This window comes from Macaca fascicularis, chromosome 11 (genome assembly GCF_037993035.2).
Source record: "Macaca fascicularis isolate 582-1 chromosome 11, T2T-MFA8v1.1".
Classification (NCBI taxonomy): Eukaryota; Metazoa; Chordata; class Mammalia; order Primates; family Cercopithecidae; genus Macaca; species Macaca fascicularis.
This window is the reverse complement of record NC_088385.1, coordinates 126104517-126120325: the sequence shown is the minus strand read 5'-3', so window position 1 is coordinate 126120325 and position 15809 is coordinate 126104517. Positions and strand designations below refer to the sequence as shown.

General features: G+C 41.8%; 1 protein-coding gene across 2 annotated transcripts in view; it reads right to left on the bottom strand.

Moving 5' to 3' along the window:
- SRRM4 (serine/arginine repetitive matrix 4) overlaps positions 1 to 15809 on the bottom strand; it is a 177433-nt gene that overhangs the window by 41158 nt on the left and 120466 nt on the right. For both annotated transcript variants that reach the window (XM_005572373.5, XM_065524869.2), the window contains exons 2-4: positions 15505 to 15651; positions 3413 to 3499; positions 1091 to 1162 (exon numbers count right to left, since the gene is read on the bottom strand). In XM_005572373.5, coding sequence (XP_005572430.3) covers positions 1091 to 1162; positions 3413 to 3499; positions 15505 to 15651 — 306 coding nt within the window. The remainder of the gene's footprint in view (positions 1 to 1090; positions 1163 to 3412; positions 3500 to 15504; positions 15652 to 15809) is intronic.

Sequence of the window (15809 nt, the reverse complement as noted above, 5' to 3'; positions counted from 1 at the left end):
CTAATTAGTTTGCCCATGTCTTGTAGTAAACACAAACTCAGATCTAACATCAGTCAGGAAGTCTGGGCAGGTGGTTGACATAACCAGTGAGAACAAACTGAGTCTAAGGCCATTCTAGCAACCAGCCCTGAGATGTTGTATATCTTTTGTTCGTTTGTTTGTTTTTTAGACAGAGTCTCGCTCTGCCGCCAGGCTGGAGTGCAGTGGAGCGATCTCGACTCACTGCAACCTCAGACTCCCTGGTTCAAGTGATTCTCCTGCCCCAGCCTCCCGAATAGCTGGGATTACAGGCACATGCCACCATGCCCAGCTCATTTTTGTATTTTTAGTAGAGACAGGGTTTCACCACGTTGGCCGGGATGGTCTCGACCTCCTGACCTCGTGATCTGCCTGCCTCAGTCTCCCAAAGTGCTGGGACTACAGTATCCTTTTAGTCTTTTCCTTCCCCTGTAAACATACACGTGTGTGTGTGTGTGTGTGTGTGTGTGTGTGTGTGTGTGTGCATAGTGAACACCAGGAACACGGGCCCAGTTCATAACATCCTGTAACTACTGTGCCTGCATCCCCATGCACCAGCGTGGGCAATCTCAGCATAGCCATGTTTTTCAACATTATTCCATTCTCTAGCATGCAATGTACTGACAAGAGGGGCCTTTCCTTGGGAATTTGGAATAAGGAACAAGGCAGAGAGATTCCGTGTCTCCTTGTAACTTGGCCTGCAACATGGAGAGATGGGGCAGGGTGCAGCCATGTCCCTCATTGGGACCAGGAGACAGCGGGCACTTCAGGTCCCAAGTGGGTCCTATCAGCTTTCCACTCCTTGTTCTAGCCCCTTGCTCAGGCCTGGTTGGTCCCTGAGTCACTCCTGCTTCTTCATAATCAAGTCCTCCTCTGGCCTCAGTTAGCATGTGTGGACCTCTAGTCTTCGCAGCCACAGTCCCAGCTTATACAAGACACAAATACGTAAAAAGACATAGATAATTATTTTACATAAATGACATGATATGCTTCCAGATGACCTTTTGGTGCCATCAACTGTCCTCCCCACCCCACCTGGGGAGGCCTTGTTTGCAGAGAAAAAGGACAATACCTGCGTCGCTTATGTTTTTTGGAACTTTTCTTCTTCTTTTTCTTGACAGGCGATGGGCTATAGGATGAGGACCTGCCAGGGCCGAGAAGACACACTTCAGAAGGAGGCTCTTAAAGGCCAAGGTGGTTTCAAAAAGAACCTTCCCCAGTCCCTATACAGGGCTTTAGCTCTTTCAGGAACACACATCAAGGATAATATCCATGCTGATATTAGCTTGCATTTGTAAGCAATTTTTAATTGCTCACAAATTTAATTTTACTTTTCATTTGATTTTAATTTTTAACAAGTTACTGTAAACCATTACCTTGTGTTTTGTAAACATTATCCCATTCAATTCTTCCACACACTTCTTAGGTAGGTACAATTGCTACCCTCCCTTTTCAGACAAAGAAAATGAAGTTCAGAGGGGTGAAGTGACCGGCCCAAAGACACACAGCCAGGAAGTAGATGAGCTGGGATCCCAGTGGTTTTTGCTCTCAGTCACCACAGCACCTCATAGCTGCCTGCCTGGTCAAGCTGGAAAGGCTTCCTTCTGTCTGCTGTTCTCCCTTCAAGCTATAACCCTCCTCTCAAAGTCTCAGGATCTCTCCTTTGCCCCATCCTTTGTCTCCCTGGTAAGACTGAGCCCCTGAAGGATATCTTGCCAGGCTGTGGCTGCACGGATAGTGCCATCAAAGTGTTACCTGAGAAACAGAGCTACTCTAAGTCCATGGTGATGACTCAAGACTGAGGCTTAGGTGACCTAAGTTCCAATCTTGACTCTACTACTAACTTACAGAGCCACCTTGGGCATGTCAAGGCTCATCTCTAAGTCTCTTATTTCCCCGCTGACAAAAGACCAGGGTTGAAACAGATGAGAGGTTACAAATTCAATGCCAACAGGGCCCTCTCAGATAACATGAATGGATGAGGCAGGCTGGGTGGAAGACTGTAGAGAGTAGTGAGGACTGTGGGGAACCAGAGGGGTTCTGGCTGGAGGGGGATCTGCTTCTCAGATTAGCCGAAGATCCTGTGTAGGAATGTAGGTCTGGGCTTCTAAAGCACCTGCCTTTTCTAAGGGAGCCTCCAAAACTCCATATTTTAGTATGAAATCTCTCCATTTGGAAATGTTGACCACCAATAAAAAAAAAAAAAAAAATCAAATGACTTTGCAGGTCAAACAAAACATGTCTGCAGAAGGGAATGACTGAGAAACAATTCAGCCTTCAAGGAATCATAATGTTTGTCCCCAGACACATGCTCAGTGAACATTCATCAGATGAACGAGTCAATTAGTGAATCTTAGTATCTGAGGTTTCCTTTTTTGAAGTATTCTCTGGCCCACCCCTCAAATTAGGAAAGCCAAAGCACTTGCCCCAATTTCATCTCCTACCCTACAACAGCTAGGACTCAGAGTCTTCATCCATATTTCCCCTGGGTCCTGTTTGAGCCTGTCCTTTTAGAATAAGGCTAAGAGGTGTCTGTGAAACAAGGTTCCAGAGAATCTGGAGTTGAAGCCCAAGTCATCAGATGCTTCTCTCTGCTGCCCCCTACAGGTTTCTATAAATACTGCCTCAGAGGTTTGCTGTGATTCTCAGTTGGCAGCCCTAAGAGTTAAGCCTGCCCCTCTGGGGATGGCACACTAGAGATGCTTTTAGTCTAGTTAGTGGCAGCCTACAAGCAAATCTGGAAATCATTTTAAATATAAAATTTTTTAAAGGAATTGGAAATAGAAAAAAATTCATAGGATATCAAAGAGTCAATAGCTGGCAAACAAACAAAAAAACCCTCAAAAACCCACTTATTATCCTAGACATTTAACTAGGTAGGTGGGTGTAGTAGAACCAACCGAGGACCTGAGATCAAGCCCCTGTAGATCCTGTCACGCCCTCTGTGAGCCTTTATTTTCTCATCTCTAAAATGGGGATAATAATGCTTTCCTGGTAGACAATGGTCAGGGATAAAAGAGATATTGAAGATCACAGTGCTTAGTGTAGACCTCTGCATCTAGTAAGCTCTCAAAAAATAATTCAATATTCATGCTAAAGACTATGCTTCCTGTTAGTTAGTCATTTACTACGTGCCAGGTACTATGACAGCTGCTTCCACACGAATTTTTCTTTTAGTTTTCGTGAAAACTCAAAAGGTAGATATTATCACTATTTTGGAGAAGTATAATAAAAACAGGAACAGAGAGGTAAAGTGACGTGCCTAAGGTCACACAGCTAGTTAAGCATCAGAGAGGGGATTTGATCCCAAGAGGGAGTCACTGTCTGACTTTGAAACCCATATTTTGCCCCTGCCTGCGTCTTACAGGTTTTGTCTCTTTCTTGGTGCTCTTACCTCCTTCTCTTCTTCCGAGTGGATTTCTTCTTTTTCTTCTTTCCCCTGGAGGAAGGTGGTGGTGTCAAGTCTTTGTCATGAGAGGCACTGTGAGGAGCAAAGAGAGGAGCATTAGAGAACTCATGGTCTCCAACTCCCCAACCAGAGCTGGTGCAGCCAGGGAAGGACCCAGGTCCTTGGATGATCAAGGACCCATAGCCAGTGCCTCATTACCACCTCATGGCTGATTGGGTCACACTTCAGACTAAGTACCTAAATAAGGACTTAATACCGACTTAATGAGACAGACGTTGTACGTCACCCAAACACCAATTGATTATTAGAAACAGGGTTATAGAGGTTAACTACTCCTTAATAGATGTATTATTGAATTTGCAAATGGCTTGCCTTGGTAAATAAATCACGTTTTAAATAATTCATCAGCCGTTCAGCCCCCTCCCTCCCCAATACATCGTGTCTGTAGTTCCTGCTGGAAATTTAATAGGAGACGGAAGGTATGTTAAGTAGCAGCTGATTATTAAAAGTATATTTGCCAAGGTCTAATGTAACAAGATACATATCTTATATTGCCTCGCAGAACCTCAAAAACCTCCGTTCTTCAAGAATAATTATTTCCCGTTCAATTAAATTCAAATGCTGAGGCTGCAGTTAAATGAAGTCAAGTTATCTTCTTTTATAATTGGGGCAGGCTCCAGGGATTTTTTAAAAAAACACTATCCCATGGCAAAGGAAGATGGTTTTAGATGAAAAACTGCTTGGGAATTGAAACATGCCAACCTAGTGGAACCTTATGGGGAAAACATAATCTTACTACTAATACTACTGTCATTATTTTAGCAGTGACACAACTAGCATTTATGCACTTGCTATGTGCCAAGATTTTAATATATTAGGATACAAACACTTTGAGAATGGTATGACTTTTACTATCTTATTTTATAGGTAAAGAAACTGAGGCTCAGAAAGTTTAATTAACTTGCTGATGGCTAGACAATTAGAATGTGTCCGGGCTAGGATTTGAATCAAGGCCTGTGTGATTCCTACCCTGAGATTTTCCCCACAAAACCAGCTGCCTTCTCAAACTTGTTCATGTGGCCAATCATCTGAAAATTATCCAACTTTTTATAGAACATCATAAAATACTGCGGTATTTAATTCCATTTTAAGAATCTGGATCATTATGATTAGTAGAAAGAATGATAAAATGGCTAGAATATATGTCAGGGTCTCTATCTCCAGCAAATAAGAATCATATAGCAATATTTATAATATTTTCAAGACAGTCACTTAAAAAAATTTATCAGATGTCTTTTTATTTAAACAGCTGGAGGAGAGACTATTTATCTTATTGAGCTTTTCTACTAATTTGCTTTCCTGAATGTGGAACTTGTGATGTGCTATTTTTTTTTTTTTAATTTTAATTTTGTACATTCCAGGGTACACTTGCAGGATGTGCTGGTTTGTTACACAGATAAACGTGTGCCATGGTGGTTTTCTGCACCTATCAACCCATTACCTAGACAGTAAGCCCAGCATGCATTAGCCCTTTTCCCTAATGCTCTTCCTCAGCCCCCTTTCTCCCCCAACAGGCCCCAGTGTGTGGTGTTCCCCTCCCTGTGTCCATGTGTTCTCAATGTTCAGCTCCTACTTATAAGTGAGAACATGCAGTGTGTGGTTTTCTGTTCTTGCAGCGGTTGGCAGAGGATAATAGCTTCCAGCTTCATTCATGTTCCTGCAAAGGACACGATCTTGTTCACAGTATGGAATACTGCACAGTATTCCATGGTGTATATATACCAGATTTCCTTTATCCAGTCTATCATTGATGGGAATTGGGTTCATTTCATGTCTTTGCTATTGTGAATAGTGCTGCAATGAACATATGCGTGCATGTATCTTTATAATAGGATGACATATTCCTTTGGGTATATACCCAGTAATGGGATTTCAGGGTCAAATGGTATTTCTGGTTCTAGGTCTTTGAGGAACCACTGTCTTCCACAATGGTTGAACTAATTTACATTCCCACCAATAGTGTAAAAGCATTCCTATTTCTGCACAACCTCACCAGCATCTGTTGTTTCTTGACTTTTTAATAATTGCCATTCTGACTGGCGTGAGATGGCATCTCATTGTGGTTTTGATCTGCATTTCTAAGAGGGTCCCTTTTAGCAGGTTAAAAATAAACATCACAGGAATTAATTACCTCGCTACTTAACTACACTTATATGTTATAAAGCACAAGGCACAGTATGCATGTCCGGGAAGCAAACAGGATGGTTGTGTAAACAGGATGGGCTACTTCCAAATTCTTTTTATTATTATTATTTTTTGAGACAGGGTTTCACTCTGTTGCCTAGGCTGGAGTGCAGTGGCATGATCTCAGTTCACTGCAACCTCCATCTCCTGGGTTCAAGCAATTCTCCTGCCTCAGCTTCCCTAGTAGCTAGGACGACAGGCACCCACCACCACGCCAGGCTAATTTTTGTATTTTTAAAGTAGAGACAGGGTTTCACTATGTTGGTCAGGCTGGTCTCGAACTCCTGACCCTAGGTGATCCACCTGCTTCAGCCTCCCAAAATGCTGGGATTACAGGCATGAGCCATGGTGCCTGGCCACCAAATTCTTTCCTTAAAGAGTGCTTGTCATAGAGCAAAAGCCTAATCAATATTTGTTGAGTGACCAAAAGAGGGAATAAATGAATGAAATAATTGAGCTTCTTGTTAAATCATCTTGTTTCATGTAAACACTTCCCAGTGCAACAACTACTGGGAATTTAAACTGGGAAAACATGAAAGGAGAAATACTTGAGAGAGGAAAAAAAAAAAACAACCTTTTAAAAGTGTGTCTTACAAAATGAGGAAACAGCCTATTGTTTCAGTCAGCTATAACTTCTGGAATCCTAGGGTCCCAGGGGAGCATGATTTGGGAACATTGTCCTTGATTCACATTTAAGTAATGGGGTAAAACTCAGAAAGCGCTTGAATTTGGAGACATTTGAGGTGTGTGAGATGGAGATCATCAACTCCCTCAATAAATCCCGAAAGCCTTTACTCAGGTAGGTCTACATTTCTTCTACCCCCTATTTTTCCCTACACTAGTTCTACATGTACCATCATAGAGAGTCAGGAAGGGGCAGAATAGTGGTTAAGTGTACCCAGGATATGCATGCAGAGGTTAAGTACATAATGCTTGTGTATGCTGTGGTTACATATGCAAGGCTAAATACAGTGATGAAATACACAACAATTCAGTAAGCATCAGTTGAGTATGCAGTGGTTAGATGTGCAGCAGTTAAGTCTGTAGTGGTTAAACAAGTGGTAGTTAAACACACCTTGGGGAAGTAGCAGAGGTTAACTATGCGGTGGTTAACTGCTCAGGGGTTATGTACACAGTGGTTAAACATGCATCGAGTAAATATGCAGTGGTGAGGAAGTTCCAAGATGGCTGAATAGGAACAGCTCTAGTCTACAGCTCCCAGCATGAGTGACACAGAAGACAGGTGACTTCTGCATTTCCAACTGAGGTACCGGGTTCATCTCATGGGGGCTTGTTGGACAGTGGGTGCAGCCCGCAGAGCATGAGCTGAAGCAGGGCGGGGCATTGCCTCACCTGGGAAGTGCACGGGGTCAGGGAATTCCCTTTTCTAACCAAGGGAAGCCATGACAGACGGTACCTGGAAAATCAGGACACTCCCACCCTAATACTGCGCTTCTCCAATGGTCTTAGCAAACGGCACACCAGGAGATTATAACCTGTGCCTGGCTCAGAGGGTACCACGCCCATGGAGCTTCGCTCACTGCTAGCACAGCAGTCTGAGATTGAACTGCAAGGCAGCAGTGAGGCTGGGGGAGGGATGTCCGCCATTGCTGAGGCTTGAGTAGGTAAACAAAGCGGTCAGGAAGTTTGAACTGGGTGGAGCCAACTGCAGCTTAAGGAAGCCTGCCTGCCTCTGTAAACTCTACCTCTGGGGCAGGGCATAGCTGAACAAAAGGCAGCAGAAACTTCTACAGACTTAAATGTCCCTGTCTGACAGCTTTGAAGAGAGTAGTGGTTCTCCCAGCATGGAGTTTGAGATCTGAAAATGGACAGACTGCCTCCTCAACTGGGTCCCTGACCCCCGAGTAGCCTAACTAGGAGACACTTCCCAGTAGGGGCCGACTGACACCTCATACAGCCGGATGCCCCCTGAGACGAAGCTTCCAGAGAAAGAATCAGGCAGCAACATTTGCCGTTCTGCAATATTTGCTGTTCTTCAGCCTCCGCTGGTGATACCCTGGCAAACAGGGTCTGGAGCGGACCTCCAGCAAACTCCAATAGACCTGCAGCTGAGGGTCCTGACTGTTAGAAGGAAAACTAACAAACAGAAAGGACATCCACACTAAAACCCCATCTGTATGTCACCATCATCAAAGACCAAAGGTAGATAAAACCACAAAGATTGGGAGAAACCAGAGCAAAAAAGCTGAAAATTCTAAAAATCAGAGCACCTCTTCTTCTCCAAAGGAACACAGCTCCTCGCCAGCAATGGAACAAAGCTGGATGGTGAATGACTTTGATGAGTTGAGAGAAGAAGGCTTCAGACGCTCAGTAATAATAAACTTCTTCGAGCTAAAGGAACCCATCGCAAAGAAGCTAAAAACCTTGAAAAAAGATTAGACGAATCGCTAACTAGAATAAACAGTATAGAGAAGACCTTAAATAACCTGATGGAGCCGAAAATCAAGGCACGAGAACTACGTGACACATGCATAAGCTTCAGTAGCGGATTCAATCAAGTGGAAGAAAGGGTATCAGTGATTGAAGATCAAATGAATGAAATGAAGTGAGAAGGTGAGAAGAGAAGTTTAGAGAAAAAAGAGTAAAAAGAAATGAACAAAGCCTCCAAGAAATATGGGACTATGTGAAAAGACCAAATCTACATCTGATTGGTGTACCTGAAAGTGACAGGGAGAATGGAACCAAGTTGGAAAACACTCTTCAGGATATTATCCAGGAGAACTTCCCCAACCTAGCAAGGCAGGCCAACATTCAAATTCAGGAAATACAGAGAATGCCACAAAGATACTCCTCGAGAAGAGCAACTCCAAGACACGTAATTATCAGATTCACCAAAGTTGAAATGAAGGAAAAAACATTAAGTGCAGCCAGAGAGAAAGTCGGGTTATCCACAAAGAGAAGCCCATCAGACTAACAGTGGATCTCTTGGCAGAAACTCTACAAGTCAGAAGAGAATGGGGGCCAATATTCAACATTCTTAAAGAAAAGAGTTTTCAAACCAGAGCTTCATATCCAGCCAAACTAAGCTTCATAAGTGAAGGAGAAATAAAATCCTTTACAGACAAGCAAATGCTGAGAGATTTTTTCACCACCAGGCCTCCCTTACAGGAGCTCCTGTAGGAAGCACAAAACATGGAAAGGAACAAGGCAAATTGTAAAAACCATCGATGCTAGGAAAAAATTGCATCAACTACTGAACAAAATAACCAGCTAACATTATAATGACAGGATCAAATACACACATAACAATATTAACCTTAAATGTAAATGGGCTAAATGCTCCAATTAAAAGACACAGACTGGCAAATTGGATAAAGAGTCAAGACCCATCAGTGTGCTGTATTCAGGAGACCCATCTCATGGGCAGAGACACACATAGGCTCAAAATAAAGGGATGGAGGAAGATCTACCAAACAAATGGAAATCAAAAAAATGCAGGGGTGCAATCCTAGTCTCTGATAAAACAGACTCTAAACCAACAAAGATCAAAAGAGACAAAGAAGGCCATTACATAATGGTAAAAGGATCAATACAACAAGAAGACCTGACTATCATAAATATATATGCACCCAATACAGGAGCACCCAGATTCATAAAGCAAGTCCTTAGAGACCTACAAAGAGACTTAGATTCCCACACAATAATAATGGGAGACTTTAACACCCCACTGTCAACATTAGACAGATCAATGAGACAGAAAGTTAACAAGGATATTCAGGAATTGAACTCAGCTCTGCACCAAGCAGACCTAATAGACATCTACAGAACTCTTCACCCCAAATCAACAGAATATACATTCTTCTCAGCACCACATCACACTTATTCCAAAATAGACCACATAGTTGGAAGTAAAGCACTCTTCAGCAAATGTAAAAGAACAGAAATTATAACAAACTGCCTCTCAGACAACAGTGCAATCAAACTAGAACTCAGGATTAAGAAACTCACTCAAAACCACTCAACTACATGGAAACTGAACAACCTGCTCCTGAATGACTACTGGGTACATAACAAAATGAAGGCAGAAATAAAGATGTTCTTTGAAACCAATGAGAACAAAGACACAACATACCAGAATCTCTGGGACACATTTCAAGCAGTGTGTGGAGGGAAATTTATAACACTAAATGCCCACAAGAGAAAGCAGGAAATATCTAAAATTGATGCCCTAACATCACAATGAAAAGAACTAGAGAAGCAAGAGCAAACACATTCAAAAGCTAGCAGAAGGCAAGAAATAACTAAGATCAGAGCAGAACTGAAAGAGATAGAGACACAAAAAACCCTTCAAAAAATCAATAAATTCAGGAGCTGATTTTTTGGAAAGATCAACAAAATTGACAGACTGCTAGCAAGACTAATAAAGAAGAAAAGAGAGAAGAATCAAATAGACGCAATAAAAAGTGATAAAGGGGATATCACCACCAATCCCACAGAAATACAAACTACCATCAGGAATACTATAAACACTCTACACAAATCAACTAGAAAATCTAGAATAAATGGATAAATTCCTGGACACACACACCCTCCCAAGACTAAACCAGGAAGAAGTTGAATCCCTAAATAGACCAATAACAGGCTCTGAAATTGAGGCCTACCAACCAAAAAAAGTCCAGGACCAGACAGATTCACAGCTGAATTCTACCAGAGGTACAAAGAGGAGCTGGTACCATTCCTTCTGAAATTATTCCAATCAATAGAAAAAGAGGGAATCCTCCCTAACTCATTTTATGAGGCCAACATCATCATGATACCAAAATCTGGCAGAGACACAACAAAAAAAGAAAACTTTAGACCAGTATCCCTGATGAACATCGATGTAATAATCCTCAATAAAACACTAGCAAACCAAATCCAGCAGCACATCAAAAAGCTTATCCACCATGATCAAGTGGGCTTCATCCCTGGGAATCAAGGCTGGTTCAACATATGCAAATCAATAAATGTAACCCATCATATAAACAGAACCAAAGACAAAAACCACATGATTATCTCAATAGATGCAGAAAAGGCTTTCGACAAAATTCAACACTCCTTCGTGCTAAAAACTCTCAATAAACTAGGTAATGACGGGATGTATCTCAAAATAATAAGAGCTGCTTATGACAAACCCATAGCCAATAACATACTGAATGGGCAAAACCTGGAAGCATTCCCTCTGAAAACTGGCACAAGACAGGGATGCCCTCTCTCACCACTCCTATTCAACATAGTGTTGGAAGTTCTGGCCAGGGCAATCAGGCAGGACAAAGAAATAAAGGTTATTCAATTAGGAAAAGAGGAAGTCAAATGGTCCCTGTTTACAGATGAAATGATTGTATATTTAGAAAACCCTATTGTCTCAGCCCAAAATCTCCTTAAGCTGATAAGCAACTTCAGCAAAGTCTCAGGATACAAAATCAATGTGCAAAAATCAGAAGCATTCCTATACACCAATAACAGACAAACAGAGAGTCAAATCATGAGTGAACTCCCATTCACAATTGCTTCAAAGAGAATAAAATACCTAGGAATCCAACTTACAAGGGATGTGAAGGACCTCTTCAAGGAGAACTACAAACCACTGCTCAATGAAATAAAAGAGGACACAAACAAATAGAAGAACATTCCATGCTCATGGATAGGAAGAATCAATATCGTGAAAATGGCCATACTGCCCAAGGTAATTTATAGATTCAATGCCATCCCCATCAAGCTACCAATGACTTTCTTCACAGAATTGGAAAAAACTACTTTAAAGTTTACATGGAACCAAAAAAGCCCCCGTATTGCCAAGACAATCCTAAGCAAAAGGAACAAAGCTGGAGGCATCACACTACCTGACTTCAAACTATACCACAAGGCTACAGTAACCAAAACAGCATGGTACTGGTACCAAAACAGAGATATAGAGCAATGGAACAGAACAGAGCCCTCAGAAATAATACCACACATCTACAACCATCTGATCTTTGACAAAACTGACAAAAACAAGAAATGGGGAAAGGATTCACTATTTAATAAATGGTGCTGGGAACCTGGCTAGCCATATGTAGAAAGTTGAAACTGGATCACTTCCTTACACCTATTTCAAAAATTAATTCAAGATGGATTAAAGACTTAAAAGTTAGACCTAAAACTGTAAAAACCCTAGAAGAAAACCTAGGCAATACCATTCAGGCCATTGGCATGGGCAAGGACTTCATGACTAAAACACCAAAAACAATGGCAACAAAAGCCAAAATAGACAAATGGGATCTAATTAAACTAAAGAGCTTCTGCACAACAAAAGAAGCTACCATCAGAGTGAACAGGCAACCTTCAGAATGGGAGAAAATTTTTACAGTCTACCCATCTGACAAAGGGCTAATATCCAGAATCTACAAAGAACTTAAACAAATTTACAAGAAAAAATCAAATAACCCCATCAAAAAGTGGGTGAAAGATATGAGCAGACACTTCTCAAAAGAAGACATTTATGCAGCCAACAGACACATGAAAAAGTGCTCATCATCACTGGCCATCAGAGAAATGCAAATCAAAACCACAATGAGACACCATCTCACACCAGTTAGAATGGCGATCACTAAAAAGTCAGGAAACAACAGGTGCTGGAGATGATGTGGAGAAATAGGAACACTTTTACATATTGGTGGGACTGTAAACTAGTTCAACCATTGAGGAAGACAGTGTGGCGATTCCTCAAGGATCTAGAACTAGAAATACCATTTGACCCAGCCATCCCATTACTGGGTATATACCCAAAGGATTATAAATCATGCTGCTATAAAGACACGTGCACATATACGTTTATTGCAGCACTATTCACAATAGCAAAGACTTGGAACCAACCCAAATGTCCATCAATGACAGACTGGATTAAGAAAATGTGGCACATATACACCACGGAATATTATGCAGCCATAAAAAAGAATGAGTTCATGTCCTTTGTAGGGACATGGATGAAGCTGGAAACCATCATTCTGAGCAAACTATCACAAGGACAGAAAACCAAATACCACGTTTTCACTCATAGGTGGGAACTGAACACTGAGAACACTTAGACACAGAATGGGGAACATCACACACTGGGGCCTGTTGTGGGGTGAGGGGAGGCAGGAGGGATAGCATTAGGAGATATACCTAATGTAAATGACTAGTTAATGGGTGCAGCACACCAACATGGCACATGTATACATATGTAACAAACCTGCACTTTGTGCACATGTACCCTAGAACTTAAAGTATAATAAAAAAGTTTTTAAAAATGCAGTGGTTAAGTACACAGTGGTTCCAACACAGTGGTTCCATATGCAGAGATTACCTACGCAGTAAAGTATGCAGCAGTACGCAGTGGTTAAACATGCATCGATTAAACATGCAGTGGTTAGGTATGCAGTGGTTCAAAACACAGTGGTTACATATGCAGTAAAATATGCAGCAGTAAGGAATGCTGGTTCAGAAGCTGACAAACCTAGATTTAAAGTCTAACTCTTTTACTTCCAACAGGGCTCAGAGACCTCTCTGAGTCTCATCTTGATCATCAACGAGGTGGGAAGAAACATGGTACCTGTGTCCTAAGTTCGCTTCCAGGAATAAAGGAGCTGACTTAGGTAATATGCCCTGGTCTGGCATAGAGTAAGAGGACAGTATAAGGGGTTTCTGTTATTATAATTATAATTAATTGTTATATTATAAATTTATTATATAATATTACTATAATTATGATTACTTATATTATCACTGTTATTATTATCATCATTATTATGGTTTTGTCACATCAGAGGGTCAGTCACAGATAGAAGGGAGCAAGAGGCCCACACGCTGTACATTAGAGTACAACAGCTCTACAATAGAGACGCTGTACGACACGGCATAATTTTTTTTCAGATTTTCATGACCAGAATCTTGTCTTCTGGCTTCATGAAACTCTCACTAACATATCTTAGGATTTCCTATGCTGTAGCCTCACTGCCACAATCTGTACATGCCTGGTCTAACTTAATCCTCATCCTGACCTTGAGAATTACATCTCAACATTCCCATTTTATAGCTGTGAAACTGAGGCCCATGGAGGAAAAGAAACTTGCCCAAGGTTGCTCGATTCGTAAGTGACAGGGTCGAGATTCGTACACACAGATTCTATGTAGGAGACAATATTTTTTATTTTTATTATTTTATTTATTTATTTATTTATTTTTTTGAGATGGAGTCTCGCTCTGTCACCCGGGCTGGAGTGCAGTGGCCGGATCTCAGCTCACTGCAAGCTCTGCCTCCCGGTTCCCGCCATTCTCCTGCCTCAGCCTCCCGAGTAGCTGGAATTACAGGTGCTCACCACCACACCTGGCTAATTTTTATATTTTTAGCAGAGACAGGGGTTTCACCATGTTGGTCAGGCTGGTCTCCAACTCCCGACCTCAGGTGATCCTCCGACCTCAGCCTCCCAAAGTGTTGGGATTACAGGTGTGAGCCACCACGCCTGGCCCAATGTTTTAAAAGTAGGGAAATTCCCTTCCTTCTCACTTCTCTCTTTATCTCCCTCTGCCTATCATGGAAACTACTTTCTTCCTGTTTCCTGGAGTGAACTCTCCAGACATGTGGTTGAACTTCACTTCTCCAAGTTGATAGGGCTTAACTGTTTCTCTCTCCTTGAAATTGCAGCGTAACTAAAGCCTGTACCTGAGAGGGCAGCCTAGGTGGTGGGGAAGACTTCATTTTTGAAAATTACTCCACTTAACTCCCACTTGTAAGAACTTATGAACACAAAGAGGGAAACAACAGACACTGGGGCTCTACTTGATGAGAGAGGGTGGGTGGAGGGAGAGGAACAGGAAAGATAACTGTTGGGTAATGGGCTGGATACTTGGGTGATAATGTATACAACAAACCCCTATGACACGTGTTTACCTATGCAACAAACATTCACATGTAACCCCAAACCTAAAATAAAAGTTAGAAAATAATAATGAAATAAAAATTTAAAAGAAAAAAATGACTCCAGTTTCCCAAGCCACTTCTCCAAAATTCAGTAATCACATCTTCTAGAAATAGATTTTCCAGAGGCCTTAGAAAGCCTGGGCCAGGCTTGGTAAGTGTATGCCGAAAATAGGAGGCAGGGGATAATTTTTTTTTTTTTTTTCAGTAGCATCCATAGGATAATGGAGTGGGTTTTAGCCAAGGGTTTAAGATCAGAGAGACTGGAGTTCAAAACTTCGCTCTGCCACTTACTGGCTGTTGTATTCTGGGGAACTCATTTTACCTCTCCCAGCCTCAGTAAAATGCTGAGTATACAGTATTTTTCTGGAGTATGCTCTCTGTATATGTGTGCTAGCACAGTGCCCATCACACAGTGGGTGCTCAAGAAGTATTAGTTAAATAACTGAGTAAAAAAAAAAAATACAAAGACCTGAAACTCCTGAGACAGGTCTGGGCTGAAACTATGATTTGGGAGTCAGCGGCTCATGGAGCCATTAAAATGGAAAGGAACTCTATCATTTAAGGTAGGGCTTGCCGAACTACAGCCAGTGGGCCAATTTAGCCTGCCTCCTGCTTTTATAAATACAATTTTATTGGAATACAGATATGCTTTTTTGTTTGCATAATACCTAGGGCTGTTTTTGCACTACAGTGGCAGAAAGGAGTAGTTGTGACAGAAACCACTGGGTCTACAAACTTAAAATATTTATGATTTGTTCCTCCACGGTAAATATTTACTAACCCTTGATTTAAGGGTTTGAAAGAGGAACTTGCATAAGAGAGAGGTGAGCCATGACCAGACAGGCAGACTTTATTTCTGTGTCTTCAACTTGAAAGTCCTCACTGGATCTCACCTGTGTCCTCTGGCGGCACCCAGTTCCCGACAGGCCTTGTCTCTCTCCCAGCTGTTGGTGCCCAAGGGGTCAGTGGCCAGATGCTGACCCAGCTTTTCTGAGGGTCCATCCCGAGCTGGGACAACGGGGCTATTCTGGGGCTCTGTCCTACAGAGGAAGAAATAAGGACACAAATGTGTTAGAATATACAGAGACACTTAATGTTCATTAAATATTCATAGAATTCCTAGTATTTCCCAGCTTCCCTTGCAGTTAGGTTGAGCCCATGAGATTATCTTTGGCCAATGGTCTCTAAGCAGGAACGA